Here is a 12,931-nt window from a genome sequence, read left to right as displayed (position 1 = left end):
CAATATGCACATTGTTAACAACACAAGGAGATGTATCCGGGGGAAGAGTATTAAAAAATAGGATTTGAACAATTTATTTCTTTAGCAATCTTATCCCTAGGAATGACAATACTAGCATGTTCCTTAACTAAGTGGTGATGAAGGCTAACACATTCTTTTTTGGGATGACCTAAAAATTTATAATGCTCATAAAAGGATGGAAAATCATCCATCAAGATGCTTTTAATATAATCAAAATTTTCAAGACCTATCTAAACACTATCACAGGATGTCGTTTTGTAATGTCGTGCTCCAACAACATTCTAGCAATTGATGGACGAGAGTCCGCCACAGTGACAATATCGGTATGAAGGGGGTGACTAAAAAGGGAGGATACGAGGTGAGAAAAAAATGTGGGCGAAGGTTCGGGAAAGATACCCAAATCAGAACAATGGGGGATTCCGCAGTAATATCAAAAAATGGTGACCACTTGATTAATTTCATAAAACAATTACCAACAATGTAGGAACGGTGATAAAAAACTCTACAATAATCTATATTGCAATTCAATTTTATCAAAACATGTTGGGGATCCAACAAGGTGACAGAAAACTCACCAAAAAATCCTTGCAGAGCAACAAGGCGAGAAGAGAAAATGCTATCTACCAATGAATTTGCATTGTTTGATTTGCGTCAAGCCTACTTTAAAAAGTTCAACAATTCTCAAGCAATCCTTACAACAATCACACGAGACAAAATTAGTGTTCCCAATTTTGTAATCATATCATCTCCAATTGAGACCTGCAATGTTTTATGGTGCCGAATGTTGGCTATTAAAAGCTGAGAAGCATAATATTAAGTTAAGTGTTGCAGAGATGAGGATGCTTAGGTGGATGAGAGGCTTGACCCTTAGAGATATGATATGAAATGATCATATACATGAAAAGGTTGGAGTAGCTCCAATGGAGGATAAGAATAGAGAGAGTTGTCTTAGATGGTTTGGTCACATTAAATGGAGGCCTTACGATGACCTGGTTAGGAAAGTTGAGACATTAGATTCGACTTATTTTAAGAAAGGTAGAGGTAGACCTAAAAAGATTTGGTTAGAAAATATTATAAATGATCTTTCTTTATTAGATTTAAATGAGAATTTGACTTTTAACCGGACACGATGACGAAAAAGAATTCATGTAACCAACCCCACACAGTGGGACAAAAGCTTGATGTTGTTGTATCATCTCCAATTGAGGTAAAGTGTGCATTTATAAACTTATATGTTGGATCATTTCAACTATAGCATATCTATTAGCTTTTTCCCCTTTTTTTCAATTTTCTCACATTAAAACGTTGATATGCGTTACAATTTTGTAATCCATTCAGAAGCTTCAAACACATCTCAATCTCCTGCAGTGCTTGCACTAAACAAAATTTCCAGGCAATCAACTAAGAGACGAGAAAGATGGCAAAAACTTTTACAACTGTTCCATAGAAAGACATTTATTCATCAAACATACTTATAACATTCTAAAAGCTGTGAATTTACATTGTGAATTTACATGGTAATTATCAGCGAGTGCTCAGTTAATACTTAAAATACATAATAATGAACACTATATTTATCCCCTAATCCTTATTGTAACTGAATGTACTAATCTGAAACCACTGGCTGTCACCATTAGCAGCTTTGGCATCACTGCTGAAACTTCTGCAAGGGTTGGTGACTATGTTGTTTTCATCATCAACATCCAAGCAAAGAACAGTTCCATCCTCAAGCTGCGTCGAAAGATGAGTGGTCTGTGATCCAGATAATGGAGTCCATTGGGAATCCGAGACATCGCATGAAATACTAAGCTTGGCAGGAAGAGAAGCTCCAACTGCTTTCAGGCAGTAATAAGTTCCTACCACTTCCAAGAACTTCTGTGGAGTGTAATTCCAGGAATCACATTGTTCGCAGGGCGCAAGCGTCAACGGATCTTGATAATGCCTAAAGATGCAGGAATTAGATGATGGATGGAAGACTTTGTTATGCGGACGACCGAGAGCATTGAGTTCTTCATTACCTGCATCATTATTCAAATCAGACTTGCCAAATAGTTATCAGATTGGATGTGAAGTGAAATCATTGTATGATAACTATTTTTTCTAGTTTGAATGCAGTTAAGGACTCCAAAAGCTTCATTTATGTATGAGCTCAATCTGTTCACAAGTTTCTTGTATGGTAATCCACCTTAACTGTTTGGGTTTGTATAATAAAATTTATTATGAAGTACAGACTTAGGTGACTAAGGCTTCGTTTGGGATGACTTTCTTATTGCTTGTTGAAGCAGCTTTCTAGTACAAAAAATATAATTTTTATACTAAAAAGCTGCTTCAAGAAGCAATAAAAAAGCCGTCCCAAACGAAGTCTAAGTGTGCAAAAGAATCAAAAAAATATAAGAAATATTTCTAACTCCATCTTATTCAAAATGAGAAATGATGGATCAAAGATAATTTGCTACAATTGGTTAAAAAAACTTGCTCAATTTGAATGAGCACTGAAATTACCACGCAGTAAGAACAAACTAAGAACTGGGCCTGATAATATGATCCTCAAATATTTAGAAGAAAGCTAATGATGATGATGATGATGATGATGATGGCTTAATGCACATTAAAAAGATTTTATCTTGCCGGTCCCAAGTCTTGGATGAGAAAAGTGGAGGATTGCGTTAGGTAGTCGACAGCCAGCATAAAATTTATCGAATAATCATAACATGAGAACATGACACAATGGAGAAAAAGGATTCATGTGGCTGACCCAACGTAATGGAGCAAAGGATTGATGTTGTTATTGTTGTTAATATCAAAAATAATGATTTTGATATAAAGATATCACAAATTCTTATAATTATTCACTTAAAACAAAAACATATTTAACTTATCTTACAGAAATCCACTTGGCAATCAAGAACGAAAACCATAATAATCAGTAATATATTTAATTATCATAATTAAATTTACAAATAAATATTATTTAAGCTTTAATTAATTAAAGATAACATCATGATCATTAATTAATCGAAACTTAATTGATTGAAATTAATTGAAACAATCATAGACATGTCTAGAAAAACATGTGAAGACAGAATTTCCAGAAACAGGTCATGTTGTTTCCAAAAATAAGGATTTAAAACAAGTTATCAAACCAGTCTTCTCTGTTCAAGTCTCTGTCTTTACAAACAGAAAATAAAAAAATAAAACTAAACAAAAAAGAATATAAACAAGTCCCTAACAAGTCAGTCAAAGTCTCATCTTTCCACAAAGAAATACTTTTCTATTAGAAAAATTAGAGTGTTCTGTGTTTGGCATATGAGAAGGGAATTACTCTCAAGAGAGACTCAAAAGCACTTACTGATTCAGATCCATAGGAAAGTGGAGTCTTAGAGAAGATTATAAAATGAAATAAATTTTGTTGGAACAGAGATATCCTCCAAGTGATGAAGAGTGAATGTTTAGTAGATGGTCAAGCTCCTCTTTCACTCCAAAGAAATAATTTGGGCAGTAGGTTATTAACCTAATAGATCATGTAAAAGCTTTATTTGAATAACTTCTAGATAGAATAAAATAAAAGGGGGATTCAGCGATGGTAGATTTGCCCTCTTGATTTTCAGAAAAAAGAAAGAAAAAACAATCAGAAACCATAAAGATTACAAAATGATTTGCTGATTTAAAAAAAAAAAAAAAAAAAAAAAAACTCCATCACATCAATTCTTTTATTAAGAAAAATCCGATCATTTGGAGGCTTCAGAACCAGCTCCAATAAATTTCAGGACGAGAAAATCTATACAAACAATTAGATATTTACACTGCGATGATGCATAGAAATATTATTATGATCAAACCTTGTAGAGTGGAAGGTAAAGCCAAAGGGGTATGAGTTTGAAGCAATAGCAGCTGAGAGAATAGCAAGAGAATCACAGAAAGCGCCATGTTTAAGAGCTTGGAGAATGGAGGGGCAACTAAAGAACCCTATAGTTTTTCCGAAGATACAGAAATAGAAGGAAAGGTGCGTGCAAAATACCTTCTTTTATAGCCTAGCTAACGAAAAATTATTGGGTCCTCACACCTGACCTATGCGTCCTCCCACTGTAAAAAAATTCAATTTTTGCTCGGTATTGCTAGGTATTATTTGATAATAACGAGGAATATCATCATGCGAAGACCAATACCGAGTTATACCGAGCAATACCGAGCACATACCGAGTTTTCTCTAGGAAAAACTAGGTATTTTTTTGTATTGCTCGGTATAACTCGGCATTGGTCTTCACATGATGATATTCCTTGTTATTGTTTGGTATTGCTCGGTATTTGCTTGGTATTTCTCGTTTTTAGCGTGATTTTAGCTCTGGGAGGACGCATCTCTACGTCAGGTGGGAGGACGCAACCAGATCAGATTTTTAGTATTTCTGTGGAAAAAAAAAACTGTCCAAAAAACGTTTTTTAATCCCACTTTTTTTTTTTTGAAAAATCTCAAAAGTTCTCTTATTGTGTTAAGCCATTTGAAGCTATAGGCTAGTTCTCATGCAATAGTCAACAAAAAAAAATTATTAAATTTAAAAAAAGTCTACCCTTATCAAGGATAACCTATTTTTAAAAGAAAAGGAAAATAATTAATATTTGTTCATAATAAAAATTTTAAGATAAGTACAATATAATAGATTATTTATTATTTAATTTCTTGTAATTTATTTTAAAGAATATTAATAAATTTATTTTTAAATAAATAAATAATTTTATTTTAATGATAAGATAATTAAAATTTATCTATCAAAAAATGATTTGAACTAAAATTTATCTATCAAAAAATGATTTGAACTTCTAGTACAAATTTTTATTTTTGTTTTTTTTTTTTAAATCTATTTTTGTATTGTCAGTTACATAGCATAAAATATATATTTTTTCTTTCATTTATAAATATATTGTGTCTTATTAAAATTATTTTAATATTAATGAATAATTATCTTATACTTCTGTTCACATTTTTATGAGGAGATCTTTTTTTCTCATTTTCATTTTATTTCATTTTTTTATTGAGAATTTTTTTTATTCTACCAACAAAAAAGTTATTTTAACAATCCTGTGATTCCAAGAGAATCTTTATTAATTATTTATTTTAAGAACTAAAGTCCTGCACTCATAATACCTTTACAAAAGTTTTAATTAGTTGTAATTAAAAATTACATAATTATCATTTAACTTCTATTTATTATTAATATACAACTTAATTAAAAAATACTTTAATTAACGAAAATAAGGATTTAGAAGGCTAATACACTATAATTTGGATAAGCTGATAATTATGTTAATTAATTATTTAATTATTCCAAGTTGCCAAGCTGCCAAGCAACTTGTTTGATCACGTTTAATCTTTCTTTACTCAATAGGTAAGTCAAAATTAATGCTAGTAATCCAATTTTTTATTTTAAAATGTTGAATTAAATGTGCTCATTTAATTTAGTCATTGAATTAAGTGAAACTTCCGAGCTCTTTTAACTTTTTTTTTTAAGTTATATAGAGAGAGATATTAAAGTCATAATTATATTTGGCAAAAAGTCATTTATTTGTTTTTTTTAATTAAATTCAAAGTTATTCATGAGAAGTCACAAAATATCTTTTTATGGTATCAATATATTTATTAGGGCTGTCAATATTTGACCCGACCCGAAAAATCGACTTGAAAATTTTGGGTTCGGGTTCGAGTTAGGGATTTCAAAATCGGGTCAGGTTCATATTGACCCGAAAATCTGAAATCAACTCGATTTGACCCATTTTCAATTGATTTAGGGGGATTTTAAAATATTATTATGAAATAAATGAATGCTATTTCCAAGAAAATAATAAACTATTTTACTCAAACTAAATTATGCTTGATTTATTTTAAATTGATTGAAATAAATTTTACCTAAATTCTATTTATGTTTAAATAAATCTAATTAAATAAAAAAATTAGTAAAACATACCCAAAGCGGGTTGGCTTCGGGTTGACCTGGACCCGAAGTGGGTCGGGTTTGGATGGGTCAGGTTCGAACTTATAATATTATAATTGAACTGGCCGCTCGTGAACCGTTGGATAAACTTTATTTGAACTGTCAATTCTGGTCAGTTCAATCTGATTTGATGCATAAGCAATTTTCATCCTAAAGACTGAACCAGCATTATGATCGGTTTACGATTGGACTGACTAGTCTGATCTAATTTTTTAAACCTTCATCATCACTATGAATTTATTATATTTATTTATGTTTTTATACGTTTGAGACTAGCTACATATTTTATTAGGGGGTTTTAACCGTTTCAAAAAGAAATGCAAATGTAAGGGAGGAAGTAATATAATATATTTGAAATATTTGTTGTTATTTGGATAAGTATAAAATAAATATCGGTTATTAATTTTATAATATTACTTAAAGTAAAATGAATATAATGAAAAGTCTAAAGTGGCACACAACAATAACAAAAAAATTTATTGTGTATTAAAAAAACACTCAAATCTAATGATATTTGAATTCACCAAAATTACACTAGATTATGCATTCAAAATATTTTAAAATTTTTGTTTTATGGTTCTTTTAGTTTAGATTAAAAACCAATATTTTTAAAATATCTATATTTTAAAGGGAGATTTATCTGCATAACACTCTAAACTTACATATTTATATATCTAATATCTAAAACTTATAAATACACTTCCCACCAAAGCCCTACATGAGGTCCTAGTTGGGTACCCATATTTTACTCGAACGGGCTTCGCCCACCCATACCCACCCATGTTGACTTTTGGGAGTTCGTACCCACATATACCCACCCACTTTTCATGTTTTTTGAACACAGTCTGCCACGGAATGATTGGCCTTGAGGCTTGTTGTCATTTGCTATGATGACAAACTTTCAAGTTGCATATCAAAATTTATCGTACTCGTAGCGTGGTTAAGTGCTAAACAATACTTAGTGATGATTGCAATAGTATAAGTAAGATATGCAATGAATAGCAATGTAAATCGATTTATCCCTCGATGTTTAGTACCCACCCATACCCACCCACCACAAGGACATGGGCGTACCAATTGGGTATGGGTGGGTATGGGTACCCAATGCAGGGCTCTGCTTCCCACACACTAAAATTCTTATCCCAACACATCTCACACTCTATTCCGTCTTCATGACCCTCGCGCGTGTCATCTCTCAATCATTCCTAGGTTTGCTTTCTTGTTCGCTTGATGTCCTTCAATTTTCTATTGCTTACGGGGCAACAGAAACAGACGTTTTCACGCATGAGTACTAAGGTGGGGTTTAGGGCACGAGAAACAAACGTTTTCACTCATCAAAAGACGAAAAAGCTTGAGGAAATCGATGGACAACAGACGAACAAGAAGGCAAACCAGAGAACAGTTGGGAGCTGGTATGCGCGAGGGTCATGAAGACGGAATAGAGTGTGACATTTGAGAGAATAAGAATTTTTGGATGTGGGAAGTGTATTTTACAAGTTTTAGATTTCATATATGTAAATATGTAAGTTTAGAATGATATGTAGTTAATATAAATAGTTTACACTCTGTTTACTGTAAACCAAACATCCCTTAATTATACTTGAGCTATCATTAAAAATGTGGGCCCGAACATAATCAAATCATAAACCATTTGACATTAATATAAAAACTTTTTACACACAAAAAATCTTTTCCTGTCACATAAAATTAATGATATAGAAAGCCAATCACTCTTTATGTTATATAGACACCATTAAAAGTTATTATTTTTATTCTTAAAAATATTTCTATCAACTTTTAGCTCATTAATTGAATTTAATTTACTGTGCAAATCTAATTAAAATTATGTGCTGAAAATAGTATTTTGATCATCAGAAGTTAAGCCATTTCTAGAAGATATAATGCCTTCTACGCTACATTTGCGTCGCTGCTACTTAGCTCAACGTGAAAGAATTTTGCCTGCGGAATAATAAAACGTCACTCTCCGTTCATTATGAATGGACTTTATTTTGAGAAAGGCATCACGCCAAGGAGACCACGTGTCAATCTAATAAATTTTAGAAGAAATTCATGTAAATTAATTGAATGATATACATGTTAAAATTTGTAAAAATTAAACTAATTATTATTAAAATATTTGAAATATATGTTTATATATAAAAGGAAAATTTGATATTTATCAAGGATGTCAAAAGTGATTAACGAATTGGGTTTGGATTAGATCCGAAATTAATCCAGCCTAAATCCAATTAATTTGAAACTGACTCGCTAGCAATCAGAGTGACTTGAACCCGAAACGTTAAAATGATTTAGTTTTAAGAAAATTATAATTTATCAAGTTTAGATTGTTTGATAAAAAAGAAGAAGATTATACTCATAAGCAAATGAACTTAAGGAAAAAAAAATTAAACAGGTCAAAAGCGGGTTTGTGTGTCAACCATAATGCGACCTATTTAATAAACATGTAGGAAATCCGAATCCAAGTCTGATCCGTTTGTTAACTCGTTATTCCTTATGGTGGTCGGTTTTAAATTTTCTATTATGAGTTATAATGTTGATCTAAATTAAAAAATTAGCTCTAATTTTGAGTCGATTCAGAATCAATTTTCATCTTTTTTTTGTTCTACTCAACTACTAGATTGTCTTAAGGGAATTTTGGAGCCTAAGAGGAGGCTCTCTCTAATGTATGCACATACATACATATAAATCAAATGTTTTTATATTTAACTTTTGATAATTTTTTTTTATTTTGTTTAAATATGTGAACTTTTATGTGTTGTTTAATCTTGGGTTGTTTTGTGTTGGATGGAATTCAAATGTTGAGCATAATATAGTTGATTCATCCAATCAAATATGGATCTCGATGAATCCTTTGATTGGAAACTTTTGAAATTAATTTCATTATGATTTGAACTTTGATTTCAATAAAACGTATAGCTGAATTGAACATCTTGATGAGATGAACGCAACAACACCAAAAGTGATATAACCCAACTTCAAATGAGCTTAAATCAAGTGCTTGAAGCATGATTGCAAATTTTGTAATATTAATTGAAGGATCAAATGATGTTTTAATCTTGCAGGCTTATAGTCAAAATAAGTGTTTCAATGAGAGAAATCTAACAAACCTAAGATTACTCAATTCTGAAGTCATTAAGATACATGAATACATTCATTTATCTTTTAATAAACATAAAAAAAATTAAGATACATGAATATAAATGAACCATCAATGATCATGAGAATTAACACAGACTAACCGATCACGTGTTTTTACTTTCAAAAATGAAAGGAATGGAAAAAAAGTGTTTTGGGGATTTTTGCTAAATTTATCAAAATGTTGCACAATAAAACTATAAAGAGACCACCAGTCTAGATATGAAAGGGAGCTTAGGAGAGCCTGGGTATTGACTTGAAATTGGAGAGAGTTTAAAATTTTGAAGAACTTTAAAGTCCACCCAACATTTAACGTCAACAATCATTGCCAACAACCATCATCATTTGACCGCTATCGCACGACTTATGTTACTCAACCAACATTGTCTGTCCAACATCAATGAATTATGGTCTCAAGATCATTATTCCTAACTACAATTTCCTAGTAATATTCTCTAAGAATATTGATGAACTTCATCACATACAAGATCAATGCACCCCATCGGCACAAATGTTGAGACACAATAAATTCAATCGATCAAGAGGATAAAACCATGAGGTCCTTAGACCAAAGCGAAGCGGATAATATCTTGATAGTTAAGAATTTTACTATAGCACATTGGTGCAATAAAATATTAATCAACCCTTATGAAGAAAAGAGAAGGGATGTTATATAAAGATGTCTCGTTTAAGATATCACACCCAAAATTCCATCTGTACATGGGTGATGAATGCGGAGCCTAATTATCTTACCAATTTTGTTTACTTAGTCAAAATCTACTACATGCATTTGTCACATATATCTGCCATGTATTTCTAAAAATTTTACATAACATTTATGATATGTTATATATCTCATAATACTTTCTATCTAACATTTACAAACTTATTACTTATTTCCTTTAAGCATTATTTATAGAGTTGTATGATTTTGAAATGGCTCTCTCATCTTTCTCCTTTTTGCTAGATGCAGAGGCTAAAGAGGGGGCTAGTGTAGTGTAGTGAGCCTTATAAAGAGATTTCTCTATTATTTAATCTATATAGAGCACTAAAAGGCAAGCATTGAAGGAAAATCAGTGACAATTATAGATGGCCAATTAAATAGTTCAACATGGTAGGTAATAAGCATTTTTCTATCTTTGATAAACACAATTGATGGAGGAATCATCTTTGGGTTTGTAGCTGTAATAAGATTTTTTTTTTTTTTTTTTAAACAGAAACTTCTATTAATAAAAATTAAGAGAACAGTACAATATGAGAGATAGAGAAGGAAAAAAAAAGAAGAAAAGGAAAATGCAATAAGGTGCGGGCTCAGGGGCGGTTGAGGCAAACACCAGCAACACGTCACAAGGGCCATCCAATAGCACCTCGAAGCTACCCGAAATGAACCCACAGCTATGGTTGCAACAAGCACGACGCACTGATGTGCCCCAACCCATCATTGCCCTAAAACGACGCAAAACCAACTGACTGAACCAACCTCCACAAAAAGCCAAAAACCATAGAAAACAGAAACAAAAGACTAACGGCGACGGCGACCCCGACCACGACCGCGGGCCCTGCCCCGAAAGCCAACCACAAAAACAGGCCTAACATTAACAAGATTAAAGTCAAAACCAGGATCTGAACCACCACAGAATTCCGGCGAAGGTATGAAATCATCATCAAAATCAGAACCAAATTCCCCCTCCATAGATCCAAATATTTTTTTTGTAGCTGTAATAAGATATAAAGAGGTGAAGAGGAAAAAAAATTGTAAGATAAAAATGAAAATGAAAAAAATATTTCGGTGAGTAGATAATTATATTTTATATTTATCTATGGACTATTTATCAATTATCTCTTTATACAAAAAATATATATAATTTTAAATTTTTGTGCTCACAATTTTTGAATTCTAATACATTTTATATTTATTTTATATGATTTTTCTTAAGGGGATTTACATACATACCACTTTATTTCATACTATTTACATATCTAACATCAAAAATATTATTTTTACATGTCTATCACTCATAGAATAATATATAGGTGCATGAAATGAAATATTAAAATTTATAGGGTGGTATGAGTGGTAGAAATAAAATAAAAGAGTGATATATTTGTTATTAAAGTTTTATATGAGTGTTAGACATATAATATTAATGTTTTCGGTGTTAGATATGTAAATAACATAAAATAAAATGATATGTATTTAAATCCCCCTTTTCTTAAATGAGCTGACTCATAAGCTAGCGAGTTAAACATGAGTTACCTCAAAGTTGACTCATTGGCTCTTTAAGGCTTCGTTTGGAACAGCTTTTTTTACTGCTTCAAGAAGAAGAAAGAAAACCGTCCCAAACGAACCCTAAGACTCAATTAGACCCAAAATTATGATTGGTCATTAAGATAGTCTAAACTGAGCCAGCTTATAAGTGTATGTCATAATGCATGCTTGTTCAATTGCCTTGTTTGGCCTATATACTTTAGGTGAGCCAACGATAAAGTGCTTTGTTACTCTATATGGTATTCGTGCAACTTGCATCATATATAATATATATCCGCAACGCTCTCTGGTCCTTATATGTTGATTATGAGGAATTTTGTAGCGTTTATGATTTATGACTCAGCAACCTTCCATAAATTGCAATGCACATTTAATATCTGTGATGGATTTGCTGATGGTATGACCCACCGGTCTTCCGATTACAGTTCATCACTTCAATTATTTTAAAACCAACCTCTTACAGATCAGAGTAGAATTGTTTATAACCATTAATGTTTCATTTTGTGACATATTTTTATTTTTTAAATTATAATTATAATTTTTATTTTATTAATATTTTTATTATTTTTAAAGAATTATTTTCAATGTAACAAAAATTTATTATTAAAAGGATATGTAATAAATAAAACAATTAAAATAATTCAAATAAATGCATAATTTTGTAGTCAAAATTAGGAGGTGTCAAAATGGGTATTCAGGTTAGATTCGGGTTGAACTCGGAGTTGACCCGAGTTCAATTCAGCTGACCCGAACTCGACTTGATTTTGTAAAAATTATTTTTAATGTAACAATTCATCCAAATGAGCCTAAATTTATTATTAAAAGGATATATAATAAATAAAACAATTAAAACAATTCAAATAAATGTATAATTTTGCGGTCAAAATTAGGTGGTGTCAAAATGGGTATTCAGGTCAGATTTGGGTTGAACTTGGAGTTGACCTAAGTCAAATGCAGCTGACTCGAACTCAACTCGATTTTGTAAAAGGGTATGAAATTCAGACACAGCTTCGATTAGCACGGTTATCGAATTGGTCCGCTAACCAGGAACATAGTAGGCGCGACAATCGAGCTCGAACGCAAGCGTGTGCAGGTGAAGGGGGCACGAGCGGGAGAAATCCTGCATGTGAGTAGGTGAGAGCTTGCACACAAGGTTGCGGGCACGGGCACTGGTGCTATGCTGGGGCAGGTCCGGGTGACGATGTGTGGTGCACGGGATTTGGTAATTTTCGAGTTGATTTCGGGTTTATGGGTCAACTCAAACTTAACCCGATTTTAGAAATGGGTTAGAAAACGAAACATAAATCCGACCCTGTTTGACAAACGGGTTGAACTGAACCCAAAATTTTTTTAAATCGGATCCGGGTCGGGTCAAGTTTGGACACCCCTAGTCAATACTCAAAATCGGTCTGACTCGGATCAATGGTCAGGTGAGTCCGGTTCAAAAAACCGAACCGAAGACTATTGCAGCGCATGTTATCGCCGGCCTTCGTCCCTATGA

General features: G+C 32.0%; 1 protein-coding gene across 1 annotated transcript; it reads right to left on the bottom strand.

The window, feature by feature from the left end:
* Positions 1 to 1,428: 1,428 nt before the first annotated feature.
* On the bottom strand, positions 1,429 to 4,024 carry LOC110095524. Its single transcript, XM_020821107.2, has 2 exons — positions 3,861 to 4,024; positions 1,429 to 2,039 (listed from the first exon to the last, which is right to left on the bottom strand). Exons 1-2 carry the CDS (start codon positions 3,946 to 3,948, stop codon positions 1,603 to 1,605), a joined length of 525 nt encoding a protein of 174 aa, XP_020676766.1. The 5' UTR covers positions 3,949 to 4,024; the 3' UTR covers positions 1,429 to 1,602.
* Between the last annotated feature and the right edge of the window lie 8,907 nt (positions 4,025 to 12,931).

The sequence above is a fragment of the Dendrobium catenatum genome, unplaced genomic scaffold (genome assembly GCF_001605985.2).
Source record: "Dendrobium catenatum unplaced genomic scaffold, ASM160598v2 fragScaff_scaffold_827, whole genome shotgun sequence".
NCBI classification, from domain to species: Eukaryota; Viridiplantae; Streptophyta; class Magnoliopsida; order Asparagales; family Orchidaceae; genus Dendrobium; species Dendrobium catenatum.
The sequence above is the reverse complement of the archived record's forward strand: the minus strand, read 5'-3'. Positions and strand labels throughout refer to the sequence as shown.